Below are 18,068 nucleotides of genomic sequence, written 5' to 3'. Positions count from 1 at the left end.
GGCCGGCCCAGCCCTAACCCACGACACTGCAATAGTCAGCTCAAATCCAATGAATTTATATATAAAACTAGGGTTGTGGGGTTTTTTTTTGCCACATGCATCACTTCATTTTTTTACAGTGTCTTTTCACTATTTTAGATCTCAGTCAGTTTTGTAAAGGCTATTCTGTAATTCTTCATAGTTGTAACTCTTCTGAATAACTTATTCTAATTAACTTAGTATCAGCAGTAAATTTGAGTAGAATAATATAGGAAAACACCCTAAAATGCTCATACAGCCTTGGCAGCAGGGAAAAAAAACAAGGCCAGATTCCTGTGTAGGTTCATGGGTGGTCAGAGAGTCCCAGGCCCTGAGAACCTGGCAGTGTGCAGGACAGGGGAGGCAGAAGCTGAGTAAGAGGGAACATTTTGTCCTGCAGGGCCATCAAAAGTGGAAATTGAACTATAAGAAGTCCACAGATTCTAGCAAAGAAATCCCAGTCTTCTACTCCTGACCTGATCTCTTGTCTCATCAAGTCCTGCAGCACATGTACAAGCTGTGATTCAGCTTTTGACTTCTCACTGCCTTCTAGAAAAGCACACAATGCCGACTCTACTCAGTAATCACACATACCTGAATAAATCTTTTCCTCACCAATCCAAGTCCAGGAGCCTCCAAATTTCCCAAATTCTTGTACATTCCTTCATACATTTCCTTAAGCTTATTTTTATTTCTCTGAGACTTTACCAACTCGTTTCTGACATCCTCGACCCAATCCTGCAAACAGAATGCAACAGATGAGTATTGAGTAAAAGTTTACTGACCTTTGCTTTTCAGTAATCTGCTCAGATTGCATTTGGGTTACTGTATTTACTAATAGTCAATTAATGTGTCTTTTGACAACCAGAAGAGCAATAAAAAGGCTATGAAAATATTTTCCTTTCATACTGTCTCTCAATAAAGTATTTCTACTTTAACAAGATAATTACGTTTACTAGCATAGTGTCTAGCACAAACTAAGAAAGCCTCTGTGGATGCAGGAGTGGTACCAAACATGAGATGAGACTCCTTTGAACAACAGAGTCAGAAAGAACATAGAGAAGCCCAGCAGAGAGCAGGGAAAGGGCATAAGAACATGAGTAGCCAGAAATTAGAGATGGCCACAAACGATAATTCTGTAACAGTTTCAGAACGATTAAGGAAGACTGACTCCAGAGCAGGGCAGGGCAGGGCAGGGACCCTCAAGGAGAAAGCTGAGAACTGCCTGTGCCAAACAGTCAGCTGGCAAAGAGAGGGAGACCATCACCAGTGAAAGCTGCTGCCAGCACCCCAACATCACGAGTTGATTCTGGCTTGAACCTCTTCTTGCTGCTGTGGTGTCAACCGAACTGTGTCAGGCTGCACCGAGCACCCTCTTTCCTAAACAGAGGGTGAGGAATGAAGGGGAAGGGGATTGAGGGGTATGAGATAAAAAAAACCCCACCAACAAAAACCACTTTACCTTAAAAAGCATTACGGGATTAGAGAGCTGCTCCAGGGAACGAACAAAATCTTCAACTACTCCTCCTCTGTCCAATTTATTCTTGATCCTTTAACAGAAAAAATAGCACATCGCAACGCAACAGGAACTACCATCACCACCTAGCCTGAGGATAAACACTGATCCAGATTGCTTATTATATTCAAGAATCTGTTAAAATAATAGAGGGATAGGTAGGCAGGACTCCCTCAGAATTACCTTTTCAGTTGCATGACTGTTAATATATTGACCGTCCCTACCGTGCAGCTCCCAATTTTTTAATTAGATGTTTCACTATGAAAATAGGAGCTTGGTGGGGGAGTGGAAAGAATACTTGCAACAGAAATGGGCATTAATCAGACAGCTATTGAAGGGTGACACAGTTTGTGAAGCACAAGACTTTATCTTCTTATTTTAAGCAAAGAAATTCAGCACCTGTATCAGAGATTAGGAAAGAAGGCAAAAAGACACCTACAATTCTATTAGTGGTTCTACAGCACTGTGTGACTTTTGTCTGGAGACTAACTCCGGTTTTATTGCATGGCAAAATGGGCAAGGGAGGGCTTGTAGAGGCAGGGGCATGCTGCACACTGAATAAGCAGAGAGGAACACAACCAAGAGCTATCATTCCCCAAGATAATGTGCATCCATTTCAGTGTCCCTCTCTGAAGTCTCCTAGGTGCATCTATTCTATCTAAACGCATCTTCTTTCTCTTGGTTTTAGAAAGATTGTAATGTCCAAGTAAGCCTCACCTTCATCTCTGATGGATACTGGCTCTTACTGCTGTGAAGTCTACTACAGTAAGAGCTTAATTATGCACCAGATTTCCCTTCTATCTCAGCAGAGCAGAAGGAAGAAGCAACTTTGACTACCACAGAACTACAAGGAGAAAGGGTTTGCCTCTCTGGGACTTTTTGGTTTATCTTTGAAAAATTTTAACTTCCCACACCCTGGGGACTGTATGTACTTAACACTTCAGAAAGTACTCAGGCCACCAACCTGAGCGTGTCCAATACTAAGAGAGCTTATGTATCAGTTTTCCCTGTGCTTCTAAATGAAAACACATTGTGCATGGGAATACCCTCTAACGTTTCCCATGCCCCTTAAAGAAAAGAGTTTGTTTAGGAAAAATAAATAAATCTCTCCACTCCTGAATAAAAAACATACAAAAGAGCTACTCTGATTGCAAAGTCACCTTTCTACAAACTCCTTGTTCTTACAACCAGCTGCAGTATCTTTGAAACAGTAGCTTTCACTGCTGATCATGAAAGGGTAGACGATTGCCTGGGGATAGGTATTTGCGATCTCTTCAACAGTATGTTGCACGGCTATAGCTTCATTCTTGTCAAGTAGTGCCATCATCTGGCTGATCCAACCGATGAACTGCCAACAGGGAACCGAAGAAAGCTGTAAAAACACAGATATTGCTTTCAATTTCAGTCCTCCTCAAAAACACCAAACATGGCAAACAAACAAAACAGCTCCGTGGCCCAGCCTGACAGACAGAAACACATGGAAAGGAAATAGAAAGCGTGAAACAGAGATTTCATTACTATCACTATTACTATTATTATTACTACTGCCACCACCACTTCTGCGGCTTAACAGGTTTTCCATTATAAAGATTTGCAGTTTGCTGATCCAAGATGAGGTTTTATAGTCAAAATTGTGTTTTGCTTTCTTTTTTCTGGATGCAATACAATAAATACAAACAACTCAAAAATCTGAAGGGACAGTTCAAACACCATTGGTGTTGAAGTCTTGATTGGAGCAAAAAAATGCCAGGAAGGGGAAACACTGGAACTCCTACCACAGTTTTGCCCTTCTTTCAACTTTAAACAGGTTTGGGTTTGCTGCAGATACTAATTTCGGCAAAGCACTCCCCCCATATACTTCATGCTCACTTCCTTGCAAAAACTGTATCACCATTGAAAGCAGTACCACAACCTATTTTCTTGTGATAGCCAGAGGTCAGTCTCTTGACTCCTTTCCTTCAGTCTCATCCCTTCCCACTTTTTTAATGAAGTTTAAGATTGCATTGTCAGTATTTATCTCACAGAAAGACAGAGGAGAGGACAAAGAACTCATTTTCTGGATGAGATTTGCCAGATGAACTAGGTGTCAGGTTCTGTTTGAACCGTCAGAGTTTCACTGTGGCCACACCCTGCGCACCTCAGACGTTTTTTGCTACTTTCTCAGTTTCTTTGGATAACTAAGCTGTGTTTGCATCTCTCTTGGGTTCCTCCTCTGACAGGGCTTGGCCTTCTGCGGGCACCAGCACAATGTCACGGGCTCGGGAAGTCGGGCAGGCCAAGGCAGGAGCAGGCATGAGTCAGAGAAGAGTCCTCCGCTTATCTGTCCCACAAGAGCAGGGAAGGCAGCGAGGCTCGCGGCACCCTGCCACACGACGGCAACAGAGGGACCGGTCGCAGAACGGAGGAAGAAACCACAGTAATCTCTGAAGTGAAGCAGGACAGGGAGAGGTGGGAGACGTGGAAAACAAGTCTGGAAAAGCTGCTGGCTTCCTGCATACAGGAAACTCAGCCTATAGGAATAAGCTATGTTCCTCACCCCAATACTAACCACCTTTATCAGCTCAACTTTGATTGTTCCGAAGGAAAAAAACCCAAACAAACCACAATATAGTTTTTCTTCAGGAGCTCTCTAATTGACATTTGGAATCAGAATAATGATTAAAAAAGTTAAACTTTTAAGAAAAAACTTTCTGTCCATATGAATTAGACTTGGCAAGTTAGAGAAGAGACAAGGAACAATGATGGGATAAAATTTATCTGATTTACCTGAAGCACAACTTACCAGTCTAACCTCTCTATCCATCCAACCTCCACCCCCCCCTTTTAAATTAGATTTATAGCAACATGCGCTGCCAGGAAAATGGAAGCAACTAACCTCTCGTGTCACTAGACCCAATGTCTCTGCTGGATATCTTTCAATTATTTGCAGCAGTCTAGGAAATCTCAGCCTGGCTTCTCTGGAGTTCAGTTTTAAAGCTTTTATCATTTTCTCCACCACAATAGCTGGGAATAGCTGCAGATCTGCAGTGTTAATTTCTGCCAACAGACATTAAACAAGAATTATCAGAAACACCATCACTTGTTCCATGTCTTTGATCATCTGGAACATTCATCTTTACAATTCAGTATTTTTTTTTCCTCTCAGTGTATTTTGTGTTTTTACTTTGTTCTCCTTCCCATCTGTTTGAACTGCACACATCTGCAACACATGTACTTGGGGGACTGTAAGGATTAGCTTTATCAGGAAGCTGCATCACCGCTGGTATCTTGGCTGCTTTAAATACAGCACTGCTGTGGTCTGGGAAGGAACAAGGGAAGCATCTGCTGGATGTGACACATTTCTCACAAGTGAGAGGGAGACTACGAGCGATTCACTAGTTAGCAGTAATAGTGTGGGGGGGGAGGAATAAAAACACTGTTGAACTGGAGGACAAACTGTTCCATTTAAACGCAAGCTGTGGTTCTCAGAGAGATCTCCTGGGTATCACAAAAGCTCGTGTAACAAAGATAAATCTGCCTCGGGCTCTTAGGAGTAAACCTGACTAACCAAGGCAGCCTTCCTCTTCCCTGCGCAGATGGTGGTCACAGAAATTGACCAAAGTCATGTAGGCTTCGGTAACTCCCAGCACATCCACGTGTTCCATGGAATGAGACTGCACCTCCTCTTCGGACTTCCTCGCGGCACTGCTGAAACACTGAAAAGCCTTCTTGTTCAGAGCCGCTAATACCTGAAATTCACCCACAAGAGGGGAAAAAAACCCAAACGACACGTTAGCAAGTGGCATTCAACAATTCTTTCTGAAACCAGAGCTTGGCTGCAAATCTTGAGGAGACAGAACTTTAGCTATATTAGATGTTTTGGGCAGCTGATCAAAAGGAAAAAAAATTAGGATGTTATTTCTAGCAGTAATTTCCAGACTTTTCATTTCCGTAACTTTCAGTGGAAGAATATAAAACACAGATTTAACATAAATTGCTCTTTGAACACATTATATGGAATTTTTAGAACGGCAAAAAAGGTAATTTTAGTAGAGTTTTTGCAGTTAAGAGAAAACATAAATAAAGTTATTTTTCCTATTGAGACATATCAGCAACATCTGCATAACACCTATACTTAAAATTTGTGTTAAAAAAGCATGCAAACTATTTCAAATCTGATGTCTTTTCCTCTGTTATAAAGATAATCGCATTAATCACGTTTCTAATGCAGCTCATGCAAGGAAGGATTTGATAAGAACCTTTACAATTGAATGTTTATAAACCAAGTACATACGTTCTCATATTGCTAACAAGCTTATCAACCTCAGACATTGCAGCTATTGTAGTTATTAAACAATAGACGAAGTTCCTGCAGAAAAAGTTGGAACATCTGAAAAACACTCTAAGTGAATTTAAATAGTTTGGATTTCAGGTAGGTAGAGGGGAAACTACCAGGGTCAGAGTACCGCTTAGTACTAAGCTAAAATAAGGCTAAGTTTCTTAATCTCATAGAAATAGCTGGTGTCTTGGTCTGGCTCATCTGACATAGAAGAACTTTTATGCTCATCTTTTAGATTTAAGAGGAATGCTCTTAGTAATTTGCTAATAAAAGAAGCTGAAGTTTTTGCTCAAGTTTATAAACAATCGAAAATTTACCATCTTTTTCTGCAGGAATTTCTTTATTATCTGCTTTTTTTTTAACAACCATAAAAACACAAATTAAGAATAATGTTTTGCTGTTTTATACTGATATGGTCCATATCTAAGGGTCAGCAGCGGTACTTTAAATTGAACAGACAATTCAGTGACACAGTTCCTAGTACAACTGACAGCGTAAGTGATTTCAGATGCAGCACACAGTCTGTCACCGTATTCTTCAAATACACATCATCCCAAAATAGGCAAGGATGACCTGCATATTTCTGTCTCAAAAACCCCTCTCCCCATTATCACTAGAATCATTCAGGTAAAATAAGCGTATCGGTATCACTATCAACATTATAAAGATCTCTTAATGAAATTCTTTGAGCATCATGTTCCCAAGCCTTGTCTTGCCACTGTGCATGCAGGTCTTAAGACCATGTCTTTCTCCTCCACACAAAACGCAGGAACAGAGAAACACAAGAGCACTCTCCCAGTTAAAAAGGCTACAGTGGTCCAGAAATCCAGGACAGCAAAACCTAGAAATAAACAGCAACCATAAATTATTTTTGCCCTTTCCCCTCTCATTTACCTTTTCAGGACTCTCAAGACTTTCTCCTGACAGGACTGATACTTTTTCAGCCTTGCTTTCCTCGATTTGTTCAAGGCATCTTGGATCCTGACTAAGAGCATTAGCCATGATGTGGTACGTGCTACCCAGAAGGAGATACTGGTTTCGGAAGATCATTATGCTCTTGCTAAGGTAGTCAGATTTGGTATCTTCTGTTGGAATTAAAAAATGAAGCTGGTAATTTGACAACAAAGCAGCTGTGTATAATAAACAATGTGAAGTAAAAAGAAGGCTGTTACCAAGGAGAGAGATGGTTTTTAGCACTGAGAGCAGGCGTTCAGGACAGCTCTGGTTCCGGCTGCAACTATGCATAAAGCGGCAATAGGCGTAATTCCACCTCACCAGCCAGTCTTCCCTCGTTTTGGTTTCTTTGTGCAGGTCTTTCAGAAGTTTCTTGGCAACTGAGAAGCTGTTCTGTATTCAGATTAAGACAGAATTTTCAGATAATATAACTGAAAAGGACCTAAAACTTTTCTGCAATCAAATTAAAGGATGAGCAGATTTAGGTAATACAAGTAAAGAAGAGAGGTCCACTGCTTGTCAGGTCTCATATTCAAAACAAGATTTGTGCTAATGGCGAAATTTGAAAAGAAAAAGAAAAGAATGGAGGTTTGACTGAGGAATTTGAAATAATTCTATCTGCATGACTAAACAGGCATTAACTGTTCTGCAGTATAAACACATATTGAGAATGTAACTTGGTTTATAATATCATTAAGCAAATCGCTTATGTTTGTATTTTGAAGAAAAGTTTTATACAAGTAACATTAAAGGAAATCGTATTTTTCATAAAATATGAGTGTATAGTCAACATAACCCTAACATTATATTTGGTTATTACAGTAATTAAAATAAACTCTTGTCACTGATTGCAGATTTCTCCAGCATCTCAGGTGAGGGAGATCTTGACTTAAATATTATTCATCTTGTCTCAAGCTTGAAACACCAAAGGCCCATCATCAAAGAAGGCTATGTTTCAGTCATTTTAACAGCCTGATCCCAAACAAAATTCCTAGTCACTTAGTTTTAGTTTTTTATGTAAGTGTTAACCTAATAGCATTAATGAAAACAGTAAAAAATAATAATATCAAAAAGTTTCATCATTACTAACAGAAGTAAATTATATTGATTCAATATGAATTTGATTTTTTTTCTTGTACAGAACATATTATTTGTAAATGAGAAAGCATAATGTTTGGTTGCAAGCATCCCTTCCACTAAAGACTGAAGCATTTCAGACACTTTATTTATCTGCTCTTTAAAGTGTCAGAAACCATCTGTGGATCAAAGGGGCCTTCAGGCACATTTCCAGTAATGACAAATTACCATCAAGTTTGTAATTAACGTTTATTCATTTGTTTTCTTTTGCTGTGGAACTGACTTCCTTGAGCTTTCCAAATGTCCTGGACAGCAAGTCAAAAAGAGAAAAGGTCTGCCCTGGCAAAAAAGTGCCCAAGATCACCTAAGGTGTTATCCAGCTGTAGTTCCTATGTATTTCTGACAAAACAGGAAGCTATCAGACAGTACAGTCACCTGTTTCCTGGCACTTTCTATCATTTTAATTTTCATGTTAAATTTGCAGCTTTTAATCATTGAGCAGATGTCTTCACCCTCTTGATCCACTTCCATTTGGTCACCAGTACCGTGTTCTTCATCCACCTCCATGCTATCATTGGCTTGATCACAGAAAAGTTTCTCCTGCAGTTTGTCAAGAAAGAAACACCTGCACAATGACAACAGGAGTACAGATCACTCCGGTGTGCATCCAAGGGAACAAACATTCAAAAGCGTTGATCTGCCTGACAGTGAACAAAGCTAAGAAAAAATGGCAAGCTAGAGCCATGACCCCTAGCCAGGGCTAAAGTCTAGCTCCAGAGTAGTCACCAGTCTCGAAAGTCGTACCCAGGGACAAGATGACCTTGAGAGCATTCCAGGATCTTGAACTGATGAGATTAAGTACTAGAAAACATCCAGAATAGACTGGGTTTTTTGATAGTTTGTTCTTTTAAAACCGTAGCTACAACCTTTAAGTTTGCCAAGTCACAACTTGCATTCCAACTTGACAGAAGTGCAAACAAACAGAAGTTTCCATTTTACAGTGTGCCAGGCTGTATTTTATGTCAACCTGCAATTCAAATGTGTATCACACCAACACATGTAAACATTGAAATCTGTGTTGCAGAGAAGACAAGCAACCACAGTCAACTTTGGAAAGGGAATTGCCACGAATCAATACTAAATCCTTTTCATTCTACAATGAGTCCTACTGAATTTAATAGCATCTCTGATTATGTACATTATTATTCAATGTAGAGAACAGCACTGCAGTCTGGAGTGGGACTTGGCATATCCTTTATCACTAATGTAAGATGAAATAAATGGGATTAAGACACTGACAACCCCTCAAGTCATAAATGTTTTGAGACTTTGTAAAGGAGTAAAGCCTTACCATGTATTCTGCCTAATATTTAACTGCAATAAGCAATTGCATATCCATGCTTTCCTGACACCAAGAGATAAAAATTAAATTACAGAGCACAGTGGGTATCAGCAGGGCTGTTGAAGAAGTCCCCCAGGAAAGGAAAAAGAATCTAGATTTCCACTGGAAGAACGGATTGTGATGAACACAGATGCCACAGGGAGGACAGAAAACTCTCAAATTAGAAGAAACATTCCAGCTTCTTCTGAGCTAATCCAAAGGAGTCTCCAGAGAGTCTTTGTTCTTTCTAGCAACAGTTGCAGAGCAGAAGTCCCTAATTACAGCACTGATCATTAACTTTCCTATAAACATGTAACCACTGATAGTGACAGGGTTGGGCTTATTTTGTACACTCCCTAACTTTGCAACTGGCTACAGCGTAGGCAAGTATCTTTATCCATAACAGTCTGGCCTTTTGGGTGGTGTTTCATTGAGCTGAACGCAGCTAACCTGCTCAATTACAAGTGGATGCCTGTAAGGGTTGCTGAAGTGGGCTAGCTTGCACAGTGCATGTAATCACTGATTCAAGAAAATACCTAAACTAACAGTAATTTTTCCCCATCAAAATATAGCTTGTTCCTTGGTTATTTCTCAACCTCCTTATGCTCCTCACCACAAGCTTAAGTCACATGAAAAACAGTTACACTGATAAAGCTACTACAACATTAATACACACTGGATCAGCAAACCACCCCCCCATATGAAAACAAGCAGCATTAGAAAAAGCACCTCTTAGAACTCAATAAGCAGACAGAACTAAAGCTAACCCAAGAATGTAATTTTACCGATTGGTAATGATATCATCCCAGATGTTCATAGGATCCAGTTTAGCATCTGGATATCTGCTTGTCCAAATTCTGAGAAGTCTCTTAAGGGAGGCCTGTGAAGCTAAGTTACCTAGAAATCAATTAAGAATATTTTAAATGTAGCTAAATCCAAGCAGCGCGAAAAAGGTCTAAACTGCAGTCTAACATGTAAACCAGAAAACTGCAACAGAATAATCCACTTGCATTTCTGTGCTTGCATTAAATACACTACATGGTGATCATACTGCTTTTGTTTATTGCTGAAACATGGGAGATTCAGTAAGGATATCTATGTATCCAGCGATCACCAGTAGGCACCTTTCCATATAGGAATATGCTACAATATAGTGGAACTGTTAATTAAATTTAATATATAATTTGGTTTACACACATAAATTTGTATTTCATGCCTACCACAGTAGCTATAAATTATATACCACACTCACTTTTTATCGCTGCTAACCACTATTTGCTATCAAAAGTCACCACAACAAAAATCTTAGTTTAAAACTATTAATTACACTTTTAAAAGCAATACTTAACTCTTATCACCATAGCTAGAAAAATAAAACTTTGCAATGGAACACAGAATTATCTTCAAGCCTATCTTACACAACTGCAGTAGTTTTAACTGTCAAGAAGACACTTCCAGATCTACGCTCCTTTCAACAGTTAAAGTGGAAGTTAAAGTTCAGTGGAAACAGAAATTCGAAGTTCAGCAAACCATAATTAGTTAACACATGAAAGGCAAATCACTTAAGAAAAAAAAATCTTTACTTCTCTTGGTCATAAAATTGATGAAATCCTGTATTTCTGTCAAAGCTTGTATGGACTGCAGTTTGGTCATTCGACTTTGATATAACAAAGTATCAATACTGGAATAGCTCTGAAAAGAAAGTGAGACAATGAAAGATTTCATATATGGAATTTACTGCATGATTCTACTCAGTGCTCTACAAACAACTGATACTACGTGGCTATATATCATGCTCTATAATCCAACCTTTTACAAGTAATTTAATAGTCTGTAATCTGACAGCAACTCTGTTTTTGGAAAGCATAGAGGCACAATCTAGCTGCAATTCCTATCCTAGGTTTTAGGATACTCTCTTTTCAAGTTCATTCTGGGGACAAGAGATTTCTGAAAAGATGAATGAAATAAAACGGCTATTAATCTGCACAGACAGTTACTCTGAAAAATTTCTAAGAGATGAAATCAACAAAATAAAACATGAAAATAGGAGGGTGCTCTCCACTGGCTGGCTCACCTCTTGTCATTATAAGCAGTGAATTCAAAGTTTTTTCCTATCATTGGAAAGCACCCAGATTTCACTGTATTTGGGCAAGTGTTTTTCTCCAGAGTATAATCTAGCATCAATAACAGCACCAATGGTTTCACTGTTCCATGAGTTTACACAGAAAAATCTGACCAGTGATAGCAAAGACTCTTACCTGCATGAAGATCTGCAAGCTATTGCTTATGTAATATTTGGCTCTGTCAAAATCATCTTGCAGGATGTAAAGGAGACTAAGCTCTTGGCTGTAATGCATTTCTATAATGGCTTTCTTCTGCTCTGTCTTCATCGCCTCATCAATAAAAGTTAGCAAAGTCTGGTCATTTTCCCCACTGAGCAGTAACTTCAACTTACTGCGTATTATATAGGGCAGATAGGTCTCCTACAAGGTGAAAATAAGGTCTTTATTTCTAGGAATAGAATATTAGATGATAGTTTTTTTTGTTATTAGTGGCAGATCAAATAAATATAAGAATATCTTGAACGGTTCTTGGATAAGTTTTCCCTTTAGACAAACTCCAATTTGCCAACAAATCACAGCAGCCTTTTCTGATAGGCTCAACAAGTTGTTAGCAAATTCTACCAGTTTCAAAAACAGTGGTTTGGTAACTCTTAAAATATAAACCAAATAAAACTGATAAAAGCAAGAAAAACACTGCAAGAAGAAAAAGATGGTGATAAAGCTGGTCCTACATGAGCAGTCATAGACTGAGTCTAAAAATTAAACATCATAAAACCAGCAGAAGTAATTGCTTCAACTATTTTATGTATCAGACTCTGCTAATTTCCATAATAAAGTAACCCAAATAATGCAATTGATTTCCACCCACAGTCACATTACTGTAGGATATCCCTGCAAAGATAAAAACAGTACAGTATCAATGAAGTGATTTCTAAAAACCTGAAAAAATGGATCAGTCCACGTTTTGCTTAGGTCTGGAGGCTTTCCACTATCAATATTAATGGTAGCACAATACTCCAGAGACTTCCACTCTGTGAGGTGGTCATAGCATTCCAGAGATGCAAGTTCCCAGAAGTCCTTCTCCGCTTCTGTTGGCTCTCCATCTTGCCAGTCTTCTTTAGAGAGTGCCTAGGGAATGAATTTGAGGGGGAGGAAGGTTCTCAGCTGGAATCTAACACTGGTTTCAATTCTAAGTCATCGGAAAATAGATTTAGATTGGATCTCAGGAAAAACATCTTCAGTACGAGGGTGGCAAGACTCTGGAGCAAATTGTCCAGAGAAGCTATGGATGCTCCCTGCCTGGAGGTGTTCAAGGCCAGGTTTGATAAGGCCTTGAGTATCCTGGTCTAGTTGAGGGGTGTCCCTGCCCATGGCAGGGAGGTTGGATTAGATGGCCTGTAGGGTCCCTTCCAACCTAAGCCACTCTATGATTCTATGATTCTGTTCTATGAAACTTAGTCATAATTCATTGTCTCATAAAAATATCTGTCCATTTACCAGAACATGATAAAAACATTAAACACAAAAAAGTCAAGCTTGTCAGTATTTACATATAAACTTATATCAGGTAGCATCTTTAGTAAATTCACATTTTTAAAGAGCAAATGCTTTGGAAGAAAGTCAAAGAGATACTTCTTCATTTTTACCCACTATAACTCAGATTTTCTTTGTCATGAACACATGCAGTTTGCTCTCTTGAGGTGGCAGTGCACCCCCGGTGTTTTACTTGTCTGCCTAGGCGATTGCACATGTGAAGCTCTGTAAAAAACAGTAAAATGTATCTTACTGCTCTGTTATGACTGCTTATCTGCTCCCATGTCTCTACAAACCGAATTACCAATCAAACAAAACACAAGGCCACTGTAAACAATACGCTGCTTCTCAAAATGTTTAATTTTGGCTTATTGGTTTTAAGTCACAAGAGACTTATAAAAACCCAATCCTGTTGCCATTTTACCTCATCATAGTATTTAGCTGCTTCAGCATAATCACTCCTTGCTTCTGCCAACAATGCTTTCTGTGTAATTTCCTTAGTGCCAATCTTACCACTGAAAATGCCACGAAGGACATCATAATCTCCAAGAGATCTGTAGAGCCTGGTAAAATTGAAAAGGGAAATCTTTTAATTAGTTGAACAGAACTATACCAATGCAAAACCAAGCTGTTTAAAACAATAATAATTTAATAAGCAGTAGTACTACTGCCTTGTAATAGCATATTTTAAAAAATATTTCTTAAATAAGATCATAAATATGTATTTAACTAGATATACTTCATCTTGTAGGGTAATACCAGAACTGTGAAAACTCCTGCAGTTGAAAAGCTACGAACAAGATGTTTTCAGCAGTCTGAATGCATCATCAGAGTGCACAGCTGTTAAGTCTAACTGAAAGACAGTAATTAACTGACAAGAAATTAAAAGCATATCTAATTCTAAGGGAGGGAAAGACTGAAAAAAGAAAACCCATAAGCCATGAAGGCAGAGTTCTTCACAAGGGAAACCTAAATGGGAGTAAATTGTCTCAAATAAGAATTTACTTAGCAAGCTCAATCCATCTGATCACATCTCGGGGAAGCTCTGTCCTCCCGCGCATCCGCTTGGACGGTGGCTCCTCTGCCGGGGACAGAGCCATCAGGGCGTGCTCCAGCAGAAGGATGCCCACGGGCTGCTGTAAACTCGCAAGGCAGCTCGCGCTGACATTAGCTGAATCCAGTTCTAGGAGCTCTCTGTGCTGGTAACTCATTTCCTATACAATAAAACAAAACAACAGGTGTCTAACTTGGTCTAAAATTACGCTGATAGTTACCTTTTACAGATCACCTATTTGGTACCCCTTTCTTACAGTGCAAGCTTTGGAAATAAGCCATTAAATCTTCACAAGATCCCAACTCTGGGAAAACTGGAATGTTTTCCTTCTGTGCTGTTGCTCTTTAGATGGAATGAAACTGTCACAGCACTGAGTTTTAGGACAAAAATTAAAGTTTGATTCTTGCAATACAGTATGTTTAAGAATACTAAGTGACAAAAAAAAAATAAAATCACTGTTTGGAAATTGCAACAGGAGATTGTGAGAACCACCAAACTATACTTGTTTGATAAACGGCAACCACCTCAAAATCTGCAGAACAGGCATCTGGCATAAGCAAGGTCATTGTGCAGTTTGTATAGTTGAGATTCTCACACCAATAAACTTGTACTCAATAAAAAAGAAAAAGAACAGCTTCTCGTAGCTTCCTGAGTTACAGATGAGGTGGATGCAAATAAGCTGTTGGCATATGCTTCACCTGCTATTCAGGCAATTACAGCTAATAGTTTCTGTCAAAGCTGCACATGTGCTCCAGACACTCCTATGTACAGGGACACTCCTTGATCACCAAGTTTTAGGGGTTACATCAGGAGCACAGTGTCAACAGCACAACCTAAAACATCAGAAAAGCTTTGCTAAGGTAGGACCAATAGCTCTTTCTCAGCAGAGAGAAAAAGTCTAAGAACAGTGGAAATATAACAGTATGTACAGAGAATGAATACCCTCCCAAATTCACAATTAACATTGTCCCATATCAAAGGAGAATATCTTTCTAATTAGTGCATTTTGGTGACTATTTGATCACTCATATTCTGAAAGCAGAGGGACTGTTCCTTGCTCTGTATGCAATGTGTTCTGTCTTTACTTGTATCACATATTCAAAGATTAGGACAAATGGCACCCAAGCTGGCCTGAAAATACTTAAAAGGCAAATATATATTCTGCAGAGGCCAGGTATCTCTGTGAAGTCTATGTTATTCTTTGTCATGGAGTTAACTTATTAGTACTTCAGCTGCTTTTTAGTCTGTCCTGAAAGCTAATCCCAGAGTCTCAGAGTCAATTTTAAGATTATACCTGTAGAGAAAATCAGCTCTTTTCATTGCCAAGTTATTCTCCTGATGCGATTTGAACCTGTAGAAGACTAGAAAGCCAAACAGCCAGATGGAAAGAGCAGTGAAGCAGGAAGCCTTCCTGAAACAAGCCAGTATTTATTATACTGTCGGTATATAGGAAACAGAAGCTTATTTCCAAATGGTCGAGCCATTAGGACAGCCTTTGTGAGCCAAATGACAGCCTCTGCACTGTGTGCTCTTGCTCACCCTCTCCCAGCTCTGTCTCCTGCTCGGTGTGAACTCTATTTATTCCCTGTTGGGCAAAAGACATCCTCTCACTGTTAGGCAGGAGGCTCAAATACACAGGCTAGGGCTTGCCCTGTGCTGCTGTTCTTTTGTTATTAAATGGGGATGGCAGCAAGATGGCCTTGTTGCTCTTCAAAAGACCTAATTTTGTTTTGACTAATTTTAACATACTATGTTTTGAGTCTTCATTTCACATCCATTCAGACAAAAAAAACCAGTCTAACATCATAGTGTTATTAATAGGGTCTAACAGACAGCATAATTCAACACAAAGAATAATATCAAGACAAAAGAATCAACAAATGCAGTGTCAAGAGAGAATATCAACAGATAGCTATTGTGAGACGCTGGCTCAAAAACGATCAAGACAGTCCAGAAAAATCCCCAAAGCATTCGACCTTTTATGCAGCTGCACAGAAAAAAGTAAACAAGAAGTTACATTTCTTCAGATGTGTAAATGCAAGTACTAAGAAGCAAAGTGTGTCACTATTTAAAAAGCTAGTCCAAAAGAGACATTTCTTCTATATTATGAATGACATCTACAGTCACAAGGTATTTCAATTTCCACAACAAAAAGAAGCCATTACCTGCCACTCAAAAAAAGATTATTTTGAGAGTTACAAATCAAATGTAACATGAAAATCAACACAGTTGACAAGAAATATTAAATAACTTTTTAACTCTCTGAAAACTGGGGTAGAAGATGAAGTTCACAACCTACTCCAGGTCAGTATATTCTAGCAGAAAGGCTTGTGTTTCCTTTCCAGGGCACCCACTCACCCTCTGGTGGGAGTGAGTCTCTCCCTCATAACTGAAAATCCCCAGATTACTGGAGTGCCCCAGTTACTTCAGCGGACTCATTTGAAAAAATAAATAAGACACTAATGACCAACAGTCTGACAGCTACTGATATGCTCAAGACATCAAAGTATTCCTCAGTGAGCACTTCCCAGAAACAGGAAGATAAGCGCATGACACCCACGTACCCTTTCGATTGTTCTTATGGCTTTCATTTAAAATCAAGTCTCTTGTTACTGATAACAAAACTTTAAAGAGTGACTGAAGCTCTATAGATCAGAAATAGTAAAAACCTTGAAAAAATCACTTTCAGAGGCACGAACTACCTTGTTCACCTTAACAAGAGTCACTTGCAACCCATTTGCATAACGATTCTCTTTCTATCTCTGTCATCTCTGTCTAAATTTCAACAACAGTATTTAACCTTCACTACCACTGGTTTTATTACAGATTCAAAGACAGATATTCAGTTACTTTTATGACACATAGTAGGATTTACCTGGATGCATGCAATGAATGGTGGAAAGTAAGACATGCTCATACTCAGGAAATCATTGAAGTAATTCAGCAGCTTCTGGATGATGGCTTTTTTCTCAGAAGGAGTTTTAGATTTTTCTACCTCATGAAAAATTCCACCAAACAAACTGCTGAAAAGTTGCTTGGCAAATGTTGGATCTCTCTGTAAATTACAATAAAAAGCAATAAGGCAACCGAATTTTGCTGTGACACAACAAACTAACAAATAAAATTAAGAGCTATGACCTACCCTGTACCTTATCCCTATGTGGACACTTTTGGGGAGTGGAATAATTAGCCTGACGTGCATCACACCCGTGCTGGGAATTACATACTATCCATTCAGATCACATCTTGTTTCTTCTACATGAAGAAACTCCAAGACAATATAGGTTTCAGGTCAGAGTGTTGCCGGAGAGGATGGAATTTACAATTTTCACATATTCGCAATTCCCATTACAGGAACCAGACACCTAATGTCATTTTACAGACACCACTTTTTCAGGAAAAATCAAAAGATATCAATGTGTGATGAGACCCGGACCTAACACTGAGGCAGCTAACGCAGGGAGAAGAGACTGCATACAGATAGACAGTTCCATTTGAGATTTAAAGGCATTTTTTTCAACCCAGAAACACATTTGTATGTGTAACATAATCCCATGCATCCTGGTCTTATCATGGGACTGGAGTTCGGTTTAACTCTTGATCTAATGTTATTCAGATGACTCTTGGGTGTGCTACTTCCTCCCTTTACACAGAGATAAGGGATCATCAAAAGATCTTAAAATACAAAGGTAATCAGGAAGAGTGTGACTTCCCAAATGCTGTAGAATGTGATAGATTCAGCCCACAGTTTCTACTGCTCTCAGGTAGGAAAAGGAATATCAGATCAGCTTTACTGAGTTTTAGCCAGTCCAGTTTTAGCCACAGTAGCTTCATTTGTATATTTACAACTCCACTATAGCCATATGCGGAATAAAAGTGGCTATTTTGTTGATGTACAGTGAGATGTTCTTTACAATAATGTCTGTAAATCTCTGCCTGAAGTGGGGATGGAACTCAGAGGCAACAGACAACAGCTGATGTCTCAGGTCCTCAGTGTTCAACTCAACTGCTCAGGTGAGGCAAGCCACAAGGCATCTTCTCTCACCACTGAACCAGTGCAGGGGTAGGAGAAACACTCCCTCTAAACACTCTTTAAATGCATATCATAGCAGTTGACTACCAAACAACAAATCAGTCTTGAAAATAGTTGCCCA

At 39.1% G+C, this 18,068-nt stretch overlaps 1 protein-coding gene across 1 annotated transcript in view; it reads right to left on the bottom strand.

Annotated features, from left to right (window-relative positions):
- Window positions 1-612: 612 nt before the first annotated feature.
- PRKDC (protein kinase, DNA-activated, catalytic polypeptide) overlaps window positions 613-18,068 on the bottom strand; it is a gene marked incomplete at both ends in the record, with an annotated part of 74,546 nt that continues 57,090 nt past the window's right edge. The window contains 15 exons of the mRNA XM_009876242.1: window positions 613-756; window positions 1,481-1,568; window positions 2,695-2,906; window positions 4,410-4,570; window positions 5,082-5,262; window positions 6,747-6,937; window positions 7,025-7,199; window positions 8,319-8,508; window positions 10,050-10,161; window positions 10,848-10,956; window positions 11,523-11,747; window positions 12,267-12,455; window positions 13,285-13,423; window positions 13,866-14,074; window positions 16,790-16,969. Of these exons, the coding sequence (XP_009874544.1) occupies window positions 613-756; window positions 1,481-1,568; window positions 2,695-2,906; window positions 4,410-4,570; window positions 5,082-5,262; window positions 6,747-6,937; window positions 7,025-7,199; window positions 8,319-8,508; window positions 10,050-10,161; window positions 10,848-10,956; window positions 11,523-11,747; window positions 12,267-12,455; window positions 13,285-13,423; window positions 13,866-14,074; window positions 16,790-16,969 (2,505 nt within the window). The remainder of the gene's footprint in view (window positions 757-1,480; window positions 1,569-2,694; window positions 2,907-4,409; window positions 4,571-5,081; window positions 5,263-6,746; window positions 6,938-7,024; window positions 7,200-8,318; window positions 8,509-10,049; window positions 10,162-10,847; window positions 10,957-11,522; window positions 11,748-12,266; window positions 12,456-13,284; window positions 13,424-13,865; window positions 14,075-16,789; window positions 16,970-18,068) is intronic.

This window comes from Apaloderma vittatum, unplaced genomic scaffold (assembly GCF_000703405.1).
Source record: "Apaloderma vittatum isolate BGI_N311 unplaced genomic scaffold, ASM70340v1 scaffold2789, whole genome shotgun sequence".
NCBI classification, from domain to species: domain Eukaryota; kingdom Metazoa; phylum Chordata; class Aves; order Trogoniformes; family Trogonidae; genus Apaloderma; species Apaloderma vittatum.
This window is presented reverse-complemented; position numbering and strand designations above follow the sequence as displayed.